At 59.1% G+C, this 15,901-nt stretch overlaps 6 protein-coding genes across 7 annotated transcripts; 3 read left to right on the top strand and 3 right to left on the bottom strand.

The window, feature by feature from the left end:
* Positions 1-181: 181 nt before the first annotated feature.
* On the top strand, positions 182-662 carry GGTG_06995 (hypothetical protein; the record flags this gene model as incomplete). The annotated part of the gene is made up of 3 exons (XM_009224817.1): positions 182-344; positions 402-544; positions 609-662. The coding sequence occupies 3 exons, from the start codon at positions 182-184 to the stop codon at positions 660-662; spliced, it is 360 nt and encodes a 119-aa protein (XP_009223081.1).
* A 1,439-nt stretch (positions 663-2,101) lies between these two features.
* GGTG_06996 (hypothetical protein) lies at positions 2,102-5,918 on the top strand (the record flags this gene model as incomplete). The annotated part of the gene is made up of 3 exons (XM_009224818.1): positions 2,102-2,236; positions 2,389-3,325; positions 3,397-5,918. 3 exons carry the CDS (start codon positions 2,102-2,104, stop codon positions 5,850-5,852), a joined length of 3,528 nt encoding a protein of 1,175 aa, XP_009223082.1. The 3' UTR covers positions 5,853-5,918.
* Positions 5,919-6,437: 519 nt separating this feature from the next.
* GGTG_06997 (hypothetical protein) lies at positions 6,438-8,265 on the bottom strand (the record flags this gene model as incomplete). The annotated part of the gene is given in 3 exon segments (XM_009224819.1): positions 6,438-7,565; positions 7,585-7,704; positions 8,092-8,265. 3 exon segments carry the CDS (start codon positions 8,263-8,265, stop codon positions 6,570-6,572), a joined length of 1,290 nt encoding a protein of 429 aa, XP_009223083.1. The 3' UTR covers positions 6,438-6,569.
* A 328-nt stretch (positions 8,266-8,593) lies between these two features.
* GGTG_06998 (hypothetical protein) lies at positions 8,594-9,171 on the top strand (the record flags this gene model as incomplete). The annotated part of the gene is made up of 2 exons (XM_009224820.1): positions 8,594-8,624; positions 8,972-9,171. The coding sequence occupies 2 exons, from the start codon at positions 8,594-8,596 to the stop codon at positions 9,169-9,171; spliced, it is 231 nt and encodes a 76-aa protein (XP_009223084.1).
* Positions 9,096-12,064, bottom strand: GGTG_06999 (the record flags this gene model as incomplete). Of its 2 annotated transcripts, XM_009224822.1 has the most annotated exons (3): positions 9,096-9,955; positions 10,037-11,204; positions 11,293-12,064. In XM_009224822.1, the coding sequence occupies 3 exons, from the start codon at positions 11,421-11,423 to the stop codon at positions 9,458-9,460; spliced, it is 1,797 nt and encodes a 598-aa protein (XP_009223086.1). The 2 variants fall into 2 exon arrangements, with proteins under 2 accessions (XP_009223086.1, XP_009223085.1); XM_009224821.1 differs by having other exon boundaries at positions 9,458-11,204; positions 11,293-11,420.
* Positions 12,045-15,184, bottom strand: GGTG_07000 (hexokinase-1). The gene is made up of 3 exons (XM_009224823.1): positions 14,041-15,184; positions 13,388-13,960; positions 12,045-13,289 (listed from the first exon to the last, which is right to left on the bottom strand). Exons 1-3 carry the CDS (start codon positions 14,679-14,681, stop codon positions 12,770-12,772), a joined length of 1,734 nt encoding a protein of 577 aa, XP_009223087.1. The 5' UTR covers positions 14,682-15,184; the 3' UTR covers positions 12,045-12,769.
* Positions 15,185-15,901: the final 717 nt, after the last annotated feature.

Here is a 15,901-nt window from a genome sequence, read left to right on the forward strand (position 1 = left end):
CAAACCTAGAACTTGATGAAGTTTATGGTAGACACGATGCTTGCCGCAGACGAACAAGGGGCTTGGGCGAGAATGGGTGATCTGGATGCTTGGCCACAAGATTTACATTCTAGCGGCGAGCAAAGTCGCTTCGCGCTCAACATAAACAAGAATGCGACCTCCTGAATTCTCGTCGACCGCCATGGCTTCCGGAAACGGCAAAGTGCTTGAAGAGAGCAACCGGGCCTGCGTCGGGGGGAGGGTCCAAGTGGAATTGGCGCGGCGCGTCGAGCCCACCAGAGAAAACTATCGGTTAAAAAATGTCGCTAGTGGAAGATTGGGCGGGATGTTAGGTTTGATAAGTGGTAGGTAAATTGGCTCCCGTTTTAGGTACAGACCCGCATTTGGACATCGCTTCAAAGATATCAGCAGTAAACGGCAGTCCAAAACAAGAACCAATGAGATGCTGAAATCCTTGTATGTCCAACGACCGGCAAGATTTAACACATACCACCATACCCACTGGAATATACGGGATCCCGTCCGCTCTCCCCTAGTCAAACCAGTGAGTGTTGGATTAGAACTCAGGGAGCCATTTGGCTCCCGCGGCCTTGACCACTGGTCAATAGCGGCCGCCCCACCCTCTATGTGCTTTAAATGGTCTTGACCAAGCCGAGGACTAATAGGCATCATATCAACATTCACTTGTGCACCTGCGACTGGTTTAGGGTGCCGAGGCGAGAAGACGACATGAATAGTTGGAACCTCAGGAGAAGGAGATTGGAGAAGACTGCCATTATAGGACAAGGGGTAGTTCTAATGATACATAATGGTGATGATATCTTGTCGAGTTCCCCATCGCAAAGAAAAACTACAAACGACTTGTGCTGCTACTTATCCTCCGAAATCCGGGGCCGTGGGAGCCTGGACCGTGGTGGAGGCCTCAATATGTATTCCAGCACATCTCGAGTGCCATCAGGTCTGCCCAGAAAAATACGGTGAAATGGCTTGTCGAGCATGCTTTCTCCATCGTGCAGGTGCCTTTTCTTGCCTCTTGCTGCCGAAAAGACTGACCGGCTCCCAGAGACAGTGCCCAGGCTTGGGCGCCAACGCAGCACGCGCCCGATATTGGGTACTGTTGCGAGAAGGATGAGGCTGCAGCTCTGCAAGCTGCAGTTGCCCAGCATATGTGTACAGTCTCTCACCGGTGCTCTCAAGACCCAATCAACGCTTTGCCTGCCTAGCGGTGGCTGTGGCAGCCACCCCACCCATTGCCCGGCTTTGCCTAGGATCTACAGTAGATATAGCCTCGGCCACATGTGTGCCCTACCATCTACCGACGGCGCGCTACATATTCTTGTCGTCTCGGGAGGCCTCCCCAGCTGCCTTGCTGGAGTTTCCCTGCTTTTTTTTGTGGCAGGGTGTGGCGGCCAAAAGGGCGGCGGCGAAGGGCGTCGGGCATGGCGGGACTGTCAGCACCATCAGACCAGGCCGATAATGACAACGTTCCACGATAGTTTAGCCATCCATTATTGCTTCCTTTTCGGTTAGCATGTGTTGCACAACCGCCCATTCCCTGGCAGCCAGGCCACAGCCTGCAGAACCCAGAAAAAGAGGGGCACAGCGAGGCTGTCACTTTGTTCGTTCATTGGCCCAAGGCATCGTCCTTGATGCAAAGGAAAGGGAGGCTCCAGCCGGCTACTTGCATTAGTTGTCTGGCTTGGGCACCCGCATGGGGGTCACCACGGCGCTAGCTTGTGTGCCGGGTTGTCTGCTGGTCCGTCTGCTGGTTCGTCTGTCTGCTTGTCTGCCTAGGCGCCTATGACATGGATTAATTGAAAACATGGAAGCCACAGCCCGCGCTGCTTCGATCGTAGAATGAGGTCTGCCAGGACTCGACCCTTTCGATTTTAGGCACCTACCTACCTAACTCAATTGGCGTAGAAAGGCAGGCACCAGATCCTTCAATCATTTGGCACTAAAAAGCTCTGGTCTTTTCGATCCAGACAATCATTACTGCACCCGTCCGCTTCTTTCCACATTCCATGTGGCTCCTGCCCGCTTTCCTTTGACAACAAGCAGGCAGACCCAAGCCTCCTGAGCAGGAGCACCCTCTGCTCTGATGGAGGACGACACGCGCCGGCTCAAGCTGGCGCCCTTTTCGACAAAGGAGAAAGTGGAGATGCACGGCTTGTGGAAGCTCCATGTCGATCGCGCCGAGGCCGACCTTTGGGCGCTCCGAGATATGAAGTTTCTGGTAAGTGATCTCCCAGGCGAACTCCTGCCTTTATGCGGCACTTCAAGAGTTTGCCTAGGCAGAGGTTTATTGCACCCAGTGGAACTCCAAGCACATGTTTGGTTATGAGGCTGTCTGGGTCTGCGGAGAAAACTGACTCCATATTATCGAAGGTGTACGACGACGATATCGACGAGGCTTCCGGAGCTGCGGATGCTGTAGCAGGATCGTGTTCTGAAAAGTCAAGCCCGCCGCGCCTCAGGGATCCTCATCCCGAGCCGGGACCAAGGGGCAGCTCCGGGGGTGGCGATGGCCGTGAAGAAGAGGGTCATGGCCGGGTGATTCAAATTGCGAGGGATCTTCCTATGGAGGATGCCACCTCCTGGCCCAGCGACCCGCCAAGCCCAGAGTCTCCAGCAGGACACGAAGGGCACGCGGGCCCCTCAAGCGGCGCTTCTGCAGGACACCACAAGCTGTCCGCGGAAGACTTGATTCGCAAGTGCAAGGTCTGCGCTAGAGTTCCCGAGTTTCCCAACAACAGAAAGACCCGCAAGTTTCGCCTTTTCAGGCCGACTGCCGAGTCCGAATCTCCAGAGACCATGGGAATGCTCGACTACCACGACATTTGCCGCCATTACGTGGCCGTCTCGTACTGCTGGCCGGCGCCGCCGCCAGACGGTATCGGGGCCGCTGGGGGGAGTACGCAGGTTAAGACCTGCCAAGTACGCGACCTTGACGGCTCGACTCGGGCCGCCCGCGCCCTGGATGACGTCCTCGACCGCGCCGTCGATTTTGCCAATACCGTCGGCTTCCGTATGATTTGGATCGACCAGGAATGCCTCCCACAGCCCACCGAAGCGAGCCCTCGGGAGGAAAAAGATTACCAGCGGATCGGCGTTCGGGCTATGGATATCGTTTATCAAAGAGCGTTGGCAACGGCCGGCCTTCATAACGGACTGGTGGATAGCCAGGAGCAGTTGGACGCCATCAACGCGCTGATCAACCTTGATCTACCAAACGGCGTTTCGCTTTCTACGATTGGTGATGTCACATCGCCTGTTGCCGTATTTCATGTTGCCAGATACTTGAAGACAGTGGTCAGCGATCAATGTAAGTGGCCTTTTTCCCTCTGTTTGTTGAAAATCCCGCTCGACATAAGCCTGACCGCATATCCTCTGCAGGCTATAAACGCGCCTGGGTCGTGCAGGAGGCCGTCAATGCCGGAGCTCAACTTTTCCTGGTGTTCCGTAGGGCGCCGGGTATTGTGGGCAGGTCGCGGTTCCGTGGACGACGTGCCATCGGCCACAGAAGCCTGCCGCCCCACAGCCTAGACGGCCAGGAGCCCAAGATGCCGTCCGAGGTTGTCGGCATCAGCCTACTCGACTTCCACAAGCTCCTGCGGACCATGAGGTCGCTGTGCGATCGTAACAAAATCACCACGCTCAAGCTCATCCAGGGCCTTCGGATGGCGGGAATGGCCGAGGCTTCCATCGGCGTTGCCGCTGTTTCTGAAGATTTCTATCGGCTTTTAGAAGCCGCCGAGGCCATCCACTCTACCGTAACGCTCGATGAAGACATGTGGACAGACTGTCGCATCGCAATTCCCACCCTGTACGGCAACAACGGAAGAGCCGTCAGCGCCGCCACGGCATTTGCCATGCTCAGGACCCGCGAATGCCGCGATGCCCAGGACCGCATAGCCATTATGGCCAACATGTGCCGCTACGAGTTCCGTATCGACCTTGACGCTGTAACAAATTGCGGCTCCCTCCGCGCCGGAATCCTGTCGCTCGCGCTCCTCAATTCAGACTTTTCCCTGCTTGTGCCCGAGATGTATCCCTGCCCCAGGGAAAAGTTTATAAGTGATAGCTGCCATGATCCGGAATGCAGCTGCGCCGTACGTTTCACCGGCGGCCTGTTCTCGCCCTTCGATACACACCCCGGCGCGATATCTGATTCGAATCCGCAGTCTTTTATTCGCTTCAGGCCAACGGTGTACAGATACAGGCAACCCCCCACCAAGCTCCCGTCAAATCCCGGCCTACCTTTGGCCGCACACATATGGACAGTTGACAAGGAGCTAAATCTCAAAATTCTCCGTGCCAAATACAGCGATATATGGAACAACTTGAAGGATATCAAGATTGAGCCCGATGCTGTCGAGGGTGAAACTGCGGGGGACTGGTCCAGGCGTGTGGGCCAGGCTGAACGACAATTTGCGCACAAAGACATCGACTTCAAAAACAGCCTTAAGGCGGAGCTCTTACGCCACAACAGCGTTCTGCCGAAAGATTCTCTCTTATGGGGCGACCTGACACCAGGTTCTGTGAAGTTCCAGCTTTATTTCAATACAGACAGAGTCGCAGGGGACTCGGAGAGTCAAATGGACGTCGGCGGTATTATATTCGGCATCTTGCTCCATCTGGCCACCCTCGAAGACCCATATGGCTACCAACTGGCCAACGGCATTTGGCAGTCGCTACGTGTCGGCTTCTTACCTGGTTGGAAAGGGACGGAACGCCTCCCAGACATCGTTTGCCAGGAGCTCTTCACCCACCCGGCCGTCCAGGCCGCCCCTTTCCAGACACTAAAGCTTGACAAGGACTCGAACAGTAGTCGCGGCGGCTACTACCAGACTTGGTTCGTAGATCGCATCATGCAAAAGGGCACACTGTGGGCCGGGCGGTACACCCAGCCCATTGTCGGCGAAGGCGCCGCAGCACCGCAGGATCTAGAGGCGGAATTCATAAGGCGGATGAAGAATCTCCAAAGCATCCTAATCAACCCCGTGTCATCAGCAGAAAAAGGAGAAGGCCCAGAGATGTTTGAAGCGACCGCTTCCAAGAACAAGCCGGATCTGCGGTTGCTGGATTACATATCCAAGGGCAAGCCATACAACTCGGACAAGCTCGCGCCATCAGCAGACAAAGTAGAGGGCCCGCTAGAGATGCCCAAGGAAATGGCGACTAAGGCGATGATTCATAGAAAGCAGTTCAAAGAGCGGTTGTCCCGGGATATGGCCATAGGGTTCGCCTATATGTTCCCGGAAGACGAGCGAGAAGGGATCAGGGTGAATGCGAGCAACCTAGCGACATTAATGCACTCGATGGATATTATCATAGGGGCCATCAAGAACGAACGCGGCCGGGGCGGATGGCGCCCCGCGGCGACGTTTGACGTCAACGGGCGCTGCACCGTGGCAACCCCGTACAATCCCACCTGGGAGGTGCTTCCGCGGCCCGCGGTGCGGAGCATGAGCACGTGCTGGGTGGTCGTGAAGGAGGAGCCCAGCGTGAGCGGGAACAGCGATGAGGAGGGAAGAAGAGACGGGCAAGAAGCCAAAGGTGGCGGTGGCTTGGCAGGCGATGACGCCGCCGCCGAGGATGGGTTCAACAAGCAGGAGACGGGGCACGAGGACGAGGGCCAGTTGTCGGCAAAGGCGAGGGGAAAAAAGGTACAGAGAGGCTCATCGGAATCCGTGGCCGACGAGGCGACGACGGCGAGGCCGGGAAATGGGGCCGGATCGGGTGCCGGCAGCCCAGCTGGCTTGGAGTCGTGCCGCTACAGGGTTGTTCGAAAGGTCAAGGGGCTCTGGAAGTTGATGGATATGCCCGAGCAGGTGCATGAGTTTGTATAGCATGCGTACGACTAGAGACCTGATTTGTTCAAACCGTTGACACACAGAAATTCGAGCAACACTTGCTGATCTATTGATGGCATCATCAAAACCCCTGAAATAAGTATCTAAATAGCGTGCCAGGATCTGTTAGAAATACCTTGTCGGCCAAGGTTCCTGGATATCGCCCGCATCGCCCCTCGACCCCCTACATAGCCCCGCAGTACTACATACACGAGACTCGTGCCAGATTTCTCTCGTCATATTTCATATTGGCATCCAAAACTAGGCCTGGACACTTGGGGCCGCGGCTGGATTCTTGTCAGACTCAACCCGTGAAGAGTGCAGACTGAACCTTGTTCCGATGCCTTTCCATATAGGCCGTCCACTCTCAGTTCACGACACTAACTAGGGACTGTCAAGTGCCATACCCCTAGGTTTCTCGATAGTCTAGTTGATAATCTCACCCTCCTCGTCCCCTCAAAAACCCCGGCCCAGGGTCTTCCCTTTAGGCCGCAGGAAGCTGGACATATAGTTATCCGGGGATAGCGCCTTAAACAACAGGCAGACGGAATCACAGTAGTGACAATATTGGTGATAGCTGCTGGCGAGTGCGTGAGGCATTTGGTAGCATCGAAGTTAGCTTGCATTGAGAACAGGCAAGCCGGCCGAGGATCAAATAAGCGCCATACTATCACACCACGTATTATCGACGAGAGGCCTTGGCAGATCCCGCATCTACCAGGGGTCGTCTCGGTCATAATCTCCATGGTCACGGGGCGGCGAGAGCAGCTCCCAGAGGCAGTCGTCCTCGATGACGCGGTACTCGGTCGGGTCGCCGCGTTCCGAGGCCTCCAGGTGAGGCGGGCGCGTCTTCCGACCCAGGTCACGATCCAGCATGCGCGCGCCGCAGACCTCCTCCCAGCGCCCACCACCACCACCACCGCCACCGTCGTACTCGACAAATGTCTGTACCTTTACCGCCAAGCCGCCGAAGTATTCATCCTGGGCGATCCACGCGGTGCCTCCCTCCGGCCCCGTGACGCGCGCCCGGCGCACGTGGCTGCTCATCTCGTCGAGCACGTACTGCACGAAGCCGGCGAGGTCCTCGGGCGGGGGGTCGGGATAGCTCTCCGAGTACCCGCTCGATATGCTCGTCTCGCCGCACACGTCGGGCGGCAGCTCGCGCAGCCGACAACGGCGCGCGGGCGGCAGGAACCCCGTCCTGAATTTGTGTCTACGCTGCTGCTGCTGCCCGCCGCCGCCGCAGCTGCCGCCGCCGTTGGGGAGGACGATGGAGAGGGTGCGCAGCCCCGTCGCCGTCTGCCGCACAATCTCGCCCAGGAACCCCATGGGCTCGAGCGCGGCCACGTTGACGGCGACGTGGCGCAGGGCGCGGCCGACGCCGACGCCGCCTCCGCCTCCGTAGCCCTTGTAGCCGTTGTGGACCAGCCAGTCGTCCATGGCGTCCGCCTGGCCCTCGCCCCAGTAGAGCGTGTCGATGGCAGGGTCGAACGCGCGGTACGGCACGCGCATGTCGTCGCCGGCCGCGGCCGAGCGGCGCCTGAGGGTCAGGTCGCCGGACTCGAGGGCCGCCCTCCGGCCCTCGCCGCAGGCGTGCATGATGGCGGGCCAGGCCGTGTCGACGACGAGGGGCAGCGCGGGCTTCTCCCACCTTCCCGGACCGTCCCGCTCCCGCCCCAAGACGAGGGGCCAGACGATGCAGACCTCGGGCTATGGCTCGGGCATGGACATGGCCCAGATCTGGCGGCGCAGCTCCAGCGGGAGCCTGGGGAAGGCTGTGAAGGACATGGTTCCTGCCGACGGGGGCCCGAGGCGGGTGCCTGCTCTTGCTTTCGAAGCGAGATGTTGGCTGTGCGTGTGCTGGTGTTGAGACAAACTGAGCAAGGCAAGCGAGCAAAAGTGTGATGAGAAATGTGTGTGGATTAAATTTCGGCGGTAGTTAAACGAGAATATAGAAGGGCCAGCCAACAAGGCCCTGGACTACCTGGAGCGAGCCGTCCTTTATACGCGCGACTTTATGGTGTTTCTAGGTGTCGACGTATATCCCACCAATAACCAGCCCCGGAATCGAGCCCATGACCTGCAGCCAGCCCGAGCCAAGCGCCAACGCACATATATAGACGCGAAGGGAAGCATCCACGGATCAATTCAATTTCTGAACCGCCAGCCATAGCCGTTTGTAAACCTGGACACCCGCCCCGACGCGCGTGTGATAACCCCCCACTAACACACACACACAAACACCGGGGCCGCAGAACCCATCACTGGCCAACAGCGGCTGCGTCTTCGTCCTGGGCAACTCGTACTGCATCGAGCAGAACTTCGGGTTCCCGCCGCCCGTCACCACGACGGCGGGGCCGACCAGCGCCGGCAACGGCGTCTCCACGCCGGCGCTGACGCAGTCTGGCATGGTTGGCAACTGTAATAGATTCCATCTGGTCAGAGCGGCGACAGCTGCGGCGCCATCCAGTCCACGTATAGCATTCCTAATTACGCATAGCTATTCTCTTGGAACCCGGCTCTCGATAACGACTTGCCAGTTCCTCATTCCGGGCCATCACACCTGCGTCGGCGCCGTGGGGAGCCAGACCACCCGTCCTCCCACCACGACCACGTGAGGCAACGGTGTACGTCGTCCATCCCTTTTTGTCTGCGCGTCTGTACCCTTGATATACTAACAAACCCCCCTTCTTGACACGTCGTCTCAGGTCTCCACGCCGACGCCGACACAACCCGTCATGGTTGGAAACCGCAAGACCTTCCGCCTGGGTAAGTCGCCTTCATCAGATGGAACTCGGGCGTCGGGAGTGACCGCCGGCTGCTCCAGCTTGGCACGTATGCATGTGTTGGTTTAATCTAGATGGCTGCCTCTGGGCAATGCCATGTTCTTGGCTGCTGGGTGGGAATAGCCGTAACCGTAGACAGTGATGATTTGCCGAGATATTTTCCTCGCTCTTCATTCTTTTTCTCAATCGAAATTCTCAAAAGGCGTACCCAAGCCCCCTGGTGCGAGCCCTTATCCTTGGTCGCCTGCCCGCGCCAAGCAGTTATACTTGAGCCGAACTGGTCCTCAGGTAGGTGACCACTGGGGAATTCATCCTTTTTTCTTTTTTAAGCCTTCTTCTCGGATTGGCACCGCATGCGTCGAGATCGGGCGAGCGGGCCGCTCCGCATGTCTCAGCCTCCGTTCAGCTGGAATCAATTGATGCTGGTTGGCGCGCCGTCAGCGCCACTGGCTAGGCCCGCTATAAAAGCTCAGCTTGAAAGAGGGAGAATCCAAAAGTCCAAGTGTATTATTCGCATACATGCCGGCTGAAATGGCGCTCCCGCTCCTCTCCCCTCCGTGGTAGAACCGAAACAGATCGTTCCAAGTCTTCAACATAATTAATGCACAAGCTCGGGCGCAAAACGCGGGCCCCGAGGGGTATCATAGTATATTACACCCGTCCCTACCTGAAAATACAAAAAAAATCGGATCAATGTCGTTGCATCCCGACCCCCCTTCTTTTGTCTCGTGTCTTGTAACCCTCCACCCTTGAAGCTCCCAAAACGCCACTGGGAAAAGCCTTGAACCAAAAAAAAAATAGGATAAAACAGATAGGTCAGTCGGGCACAAAGTATCGCTTCGTCCCGCCCCGGACGGGGCGCGGGTTCTCCTCGACAGTGCGGATGTGGTGGACGACGTGCGGCCGGTAGACGGCGTCGACTGGGTCGAGGAAGTCGTCGAGACTGAGGGGAAAGTATTCATAGAGCAAGTCCGCGCTCTCGACGGGGCTGCCGCCCGGGTTGTGGCCCGAAGCGGTCCGGCGCTTGCCGAGCTGTGGGCTCGACAGCGAGTCGACGCTCGACCGGTTCGGCGGCGACCGCTCATCCTCGGACAGCGACAGGTTGATGGGCAGCGTCGGCGGCGGCGGTGCCGCCGAGGGACGGCGCATCGCCATGGCGGACGCGGTCTGCTGCTGCTGCTGCCTGTGCGGCGGCTCTGACGGTCCGGACCAGGACGGCACCGGCGGCCTGTTTGGATTCGGCGAGACAGCTGCTCTTTTTGACGAGTGCGGGTTCCCGCCATTGCCGCCGCTGTTGTACGTCCAGTCGGCATTCTGCTGAAGGGAGTGGCAGTCGGTGTTAGCCCAGCTTGTTGGGGAAACACCCGACATGTACATGGAGAGCAAATTACTTGCCTGCGTGTTCCCTTGTGCCTGGTGGGACTGCCCCTTGTGCGGCACCTCCCCCTTGACGTATTCAGATTTGGTGGCGGCCGCGGCTGCCGAGACGGGGTCGTTTGACACGCTGCGCCGCTCCGGCTTCTTGTCGCTGATGAGCTGCACGTCTTTTCTGCTATCAAAGTTGCGCGGGCTGCGGCCGCGCACGATGACGGGGCCCGACTGCACCTCGGCCAGCTTGACGAAGCCGCCGGCCGGCGAGGAGGGGGCTGGCAGCCCGTCACCGCCGTCAAACGACTGCTGCTGCGCCAGGCCCAGCCTGCCGAGCAGCGAGACCTGGACGACGTAGTGCTGCTGCAGCCCCTTGCGCCGGCCGTTGTTGGCGGTGGCATGCTTGAACTGGAGCCGCTTCCACGACACGGGCGCCGACACGAAGCTGCCGTCGGGCTCCTGCCCGCCGCCGCCGCCATCCGTCATGTCGAGAGATATCTGCGGGGGCGCGCCGGCCGACTTTGAGTGGTCGTCGCCCGCCGCGGCGTTTGGGTTGCTGCTCTTCCACGGTATGGATATTATCTCGGTGGGCTTGCCGTCGATAGACTCGGTCGCGGTTATGGACACGGCCAGCTCGAGCAGCGGGGCCGTGGCGCCGCCCTGGTCAGGCGGCAGCGCAACGTGTGTGACGCGCCGGGGTATCGCGACGTGGCCCGAGCACTGCCACAGGTTGCGGCGGTAGCACGTCAGCTCGTGCGGCCGGCTGCCGCCCATGCTGCTGTCCCCGCTGAAGACGTCCTCGGCCACGAAGAACATGCCGTACAGCTCCGCCGTCAATGCCACTTCGACGGACTGTCCGGTTTCGTCCAGGAGCGTGGCGTGTGTGATGGGGCCCGAGAAGCTTAGGAGTTTGTTGTCCACGTCGCTGTCGGGCGGCGACGACTCTGGGTCCGCGAAACCGGCGTCGAGATCGATGGTGCTGTGGTGGTGGTGGTGGTGTACGTGTCTGCCGCCATGCGACGGTCCTGCCGAGACCGCGGCTATCGATGCCGTCGTCGTCGCCACGCTACCTGGTGGTGCGGCCGTGAAGCTGGGCCGTGATGGATACGAGAAGGGGTCTTCAAATGTGGCCGAGAACTGCTCAAAGTCGTACGCCGGCGTGTACGGCATGTTTTGGAGGCCCTGGACGTTCTCACTGATTTGTTCGCAAGCCAGTCAGGCCTTTGGTTAGCCGACATGGCGCGTCACTCCCATCGCCCCGGTCAAGACAACAAGGCACTCACAGGATGGATTCGTCAAAGGGCATGTCGGGATCGAAGACGCCCATGCCCAGCGGGTTCGCGCCGGTGTTGACGTTCAGGCCCATGCCGTCGCGGCCCGAGGGTGTGGCCGTGGAGTTGAAGGCGGCCATCATGTCATGCTAGGCTGCGCATTCAGGGCGCGGCATCGATGACGCCTAGGCGCCGAGGAAGGCCCTCTACTTGTCCAGGCGCGCGCGCGTCGCTGTTCTTGCTCGGCTTCGTCGGCGCTGGCTGTAAACTCTATTTGGATGGATCTGCTGTGTCCTGGGGTGGCCGTTGAGCCGTCGGCGTTGCGGTCGATCGCGTCTGCCTTCTGCGCTGTTGTGCTGGGCGGCTCCCTCCTGGGCTTTCGGGTGATTTCAATGTTTTCCCGGTCTTTTCCAAGTCCTCGCGGCCCCTATCGCAGCACAGTCAGCCTTGGGGAGCTGGCTTGGTCTTGATTCGCCGCTGGTTTGCGACTTGGCAACTCGGCAGGTGGTGAGATTCGGCGGTCAAGCGGGCTGGCGGTCGTGGCTGATAAGGGGCTGGCTGTCAAGACGAGACGTTGGAGACTAGATCAATGTTTGTTTTCCAGCATAGACCCAGGACGGCGGTTTAGCGACCGTGTGCGCGCTTTGGCGTAGATCAATTGAATCTTCGGACGATCCAAGGGCAACAGGGTCGTCCGCTGAGTCGGGTGGCAGTTGGAGGTGGAGTTTAGTGGCACTCGGCGCCCCCTAGCTAGTTGTGGGGGAACCTGGTCGGCGCTCCTGCAGTGGATTTGACGCCCCCCAGCTGGGGAGGCTGGGGCTGGGGCGAGGTACCGGGCACCACGATTTGAGCGATCCGATTGAGCCCCCCACGCGATGCCGATGTCGACTGCGAGCGCCACATCCGATCGACCAGTTGGGCGAGAGCCGTTCACCAAAAAAGAATCCAAAAATACCGACGGGAGTCACCGACCATGTCAAAATACGAAGCCCTAGCCGGCTCTTAGCGACGTGGCTGACGATCGACGGCGGCTTTGCCCAGCCGACACGAGGGATCGGCCAACCTTGTGCGCAAGGCAGAATTGCCCGCATGCATTCCGACACGGGAGAACGCAGAGAATTAGCGGGATTTCTTCCTGCCTCTCTTCCTGTTCCTCTTTTGGCTGCCCCTTTGGGCTGTCCCTAAATCCCACGTTGGGTGGGTCGCACAGCGTTTAGCCAAAAGAAGCAGGTGGCCGGATCCAGACCAATCGTGGAGCCAAGTCATCTCAAATTTAAAGACAAAAAGAAGACAAAAAGAAAGGGATGGGTTAGAATCGTGTCAACCTCACATATCCCACCCAAGAACTGCTGCCAGGCTGAAAAATGTGACGACACGTCCGTTCGTTGTTCGGAATAAAGCCGACTACTCCCCGACACACGGCATGTGCGCCGCCTGGGCACCTGGCTATGGTCAGCCCTCCTGTCCGGTTCCTGTCCGGTCCATGCACCTAGTTCGCCTTGCCTTCCTCGCGGCACGCCAACGCAACGGCCGCGCCGATAAGCGAGCTCTCCTTGGCCGGGACCAGCTCTATTCCCCCAGACAGGCGTGACGACGACGACGACGACGACGACGACGCCAGAAGCCCGTCAATGTACCCCTGGCAGTTCTTCAAAAAGCCCGGGTACTGCTCTATCACAGATCCGTTGTAGGCGACCATGACACGTCCAAGACCCATCTCGGCCTTTGTTTGCTCCATGAAGCGGCACCCATCTCGCGCGTCTGTCGGCGCATCGCTCCTGGCAGACGCTGCTGCGGCTTCCGTGAGCGATTCGAGGCACTCGCACTCCGTCTCCGCCTTTAGCTCCCACAGCCCGTGCACGGCAGCGGCCACTATGGCGGCAGACCGCTGCGTCACGAGCGAGGCGATGGTCTTGAGCGCCGTCATGTCTTCCGTCGTTGGGGCGACCGGTGACGGGTGGCGGGCCGAGAATGCAGAGATGGCACCCGAAAGGGACGACGTTGTGTCACTGTTGACGCCAGAACGCGAGAACAGGTCAGTTTACCTTGGGCGTTGGTCTCCAGGGGACAGAGAAGCAGTGGCCTGGAAAGAGATGGGTAGTCTTACCCTTCGACAGCAGATATCGTCTCGGTCTCGAGCGAGTATGGCTTCAACAGGCTCGGCGGCACGATCCCGCCAAAAATGCCCGTCGACTCGATCGCCTCAACCAGGACCAGCCTGGCGAGCTCTCCGAGATAAAAACCGGCCACAAAGTGCTCCAGTGGTTGGAATTCGGGCTTGGGGTGCGAATCGTTAAGCCTCCGATCCCATCTCGTCATGGGCAGTATGCCCTTGCCGAACATGCCCATCTCGGTGTTGATGATGACATGGCTAGCCTTTTGCAGCCAGCTGGCCTGCCGGGCTCCGAATTTTGGTCCATCTATAGCTGATGTGCTAAGGAATGCCGAGATGTTGAAGCCGGTGCCGAGAATCAGACCGAATCGTGTCAACGGACTCTGGTAGGTCTCGGAGAGGAGTGTGGCGGAAGAGTCGTTGACGATGGCGGCCAGCTCTACATTGAGGCCTCTCTTGCTGCAAGCCATTTGGATGATGTCGCCCAAATCCAGCCCAAGCAGCCCATCAGCTGCAAGGAACCCCTTGCCCATTCCCTGAAGTAACCCTCCTTTTGCCGAAGTCTGTCTTTAAGCAAGCCGAACAAACACGTGTCAGCATATCCGAGTTGACACAAGCACGGGAAGGGAAAGAAAATATCAACATACTCGATGGGAAAACTCCATGCCAGCCCCACTGGTATTGGCTTCTCGGAGCCATTTTCATGTGCGTCTTCGGGCGCCGAAGATACGGTCTCTACGATCCTGGCAGCCACCCAGTCAAAGAAGTCCATTCCCACGAGGTTCTTTATGTCGCTGTCTATCCTGAAGGTGCTCATTCGCACGATACTGCTTTTGCCCCCACGCCCGGCCTTGGCCTTGGCGTCCAGCTCAACCAAGGCGACACGCAAAGTCGAGCCGCCGACGTCCAGAGCCAGGTAGCGTCCGTGCTCGGAGCCGTCGGGCAGCAGGTGGTTGTATGAAGGAAGCATGCATGCCGTGTCCGACCAGAGCCGCTCTCGCAGCTGGGCCTTCAGCTGGAGCGAGAACTCGCGGAGGGCCGCGGGGTTCACCGGTTGTAGGAGGAGCTCCTCGGCTTCCTGCAGGAACTCCAGGATGCCGTCGTACTGCCGCCGGCCGCCGCCAGAGGGACCTATCGGGGCCGGGTTGCCATCGAGCTGCTTGAGCGTGTTGCGGCCGGTCCAGTAGGCTAGGATGGCCTGGATGAGAGATCTTCCCACGAGGAGAGACCTGAGTGCGGCGATGAGGGCACTTCGTAGCGATGTCATGGCGGAAGCGAGCGGCTCCATGGCATCGAGGAGGGGAGGGGACTGGGGGATATGTTTTGCGCGAGTGGCACCTTATATATCATGTCCCTTTGGGCATGGAGACTGCGCTATCTGGCCTTTCTCGACCACGTCTGGGGGGCTACAAGGATCTGGACCTCTGGCAGAATACGAGAAGTCCACCTTGTGCGTCGCTCTACGGGCCGAAGAAAGCGCCCGTATTGATGGGAGGCGAAATGCAAAAAAGAAAAGAAAAAAAGAGAAAAAAGCGGAGGAAATCGACGCCGCCAAACAGACGAGAAGACGAAAGGAATGCGAGAATGAAGCCTCTTTCTAAACCGACCGTGACGCCATCAGAGCCTTGGATGTTGTCGACGTGAACGATGGTGCGGAGGTGGGAGAGAACAAAGGTGGGACTTGGGGGACGACAGGATCCCGGCGGGCGGGACAGGGGGGTACTGTAGCATCGGAAGGAGACTAGCTCTTGGGTCAGGGAGGACACTCGTTCCATCGAGCCTCGCGACCTACGTAGCGCCGTAGACGCCCAATAAAAGAAGACGACTATGGCGGGAGGGCTTGTGTCTGAATCAATGCGCCCTTGCCAGCGGTGTGGCCGCCCGCCTGCGTTGCGCGGCGGACGTGTTCCCAGGCGGATGGTTGCTGGCGGCCAAGGTTACAGGGATTCACGCCGGCCGGAACATGCAACTAGCTGATGTCGGCCTTTCTGCGGGACATGGCAACACGCCTGGCGGGCGGGAGGGAGGAGCACATCTGGGGGTGGAAGCAACCTCGCATCCCGACGCGGTTGGCCAAGCCTGAGGGCGTCCCGTCTCGGGCGCACAAATTCCCGAGCAGCCGGGCCTGGAGCCAGGTGCCAGTCTCGCAGGAGTCTCGCAGGAGATGGGGGCGTGAACGGGCCCGGGCTGGGGAATGGGTGCTGGTTTTGCTACCTCGGGCTGGGAGGAGGCAACAATGCGGGCGGAGGTTAAAGTAACGTTGCAAGGCGCGACGAATCGAGGCAGAACTGGAGTCACTGGACCCTGTGGCTCTGATAAGCCGCACAAGGGAACGTGGTCGGGGATTGGATCTACGCCACAGCGGGTGAGCATCCACTGAGCATCCACTGATGGCGTTGGGGTCTGCCCCCCCTGATTGGAGGTTGCGTCACGTTGTTTCCAACAGCAGCAAGCTGGTGCCCCTCAGTGCCCGCCCATTGGAGCTCCAGCTCTCCGAGAACCGAAGAA

Source organism: Gaeumannomyces tritici, assembly GCF_000145635.1.
Source record: "Gaeumannomyces tritici R3-111a-1 unplaced genomic scaffold supercont2.3, whole genome shotgun sequence".
NCBI lineage: Eukaryota > Fungi > Ascomycota > Sordariomycetes > Magnaporthales > Magnaporthaceae > Gaeumannomyces > Gaeumannomyces tritici.

Coding starts and splice junctions, on each gene's coding strand:
- GGTG_07000 (XM_009224823.1), bottom strand. CDS start 14,681: ATGGAGCCGCTCGCTTCCGCCATGACATCGCTACGAAGTGCCCTCATC. Junction 13,961..14,040: donor GCATGGAGTTTTCCCATCGA/GTATGTTGATAT, acceptor GCTTGCTTAAAG/ACAGACTTCGGCAAAAGGAG. Junction 13,290..13,387: donor ACGATATCTGCTGTCGAAGG/GTAAGACTACCC, acceptor TGGCGTCAACAG/TGACACAACGTCGTCCCTTT.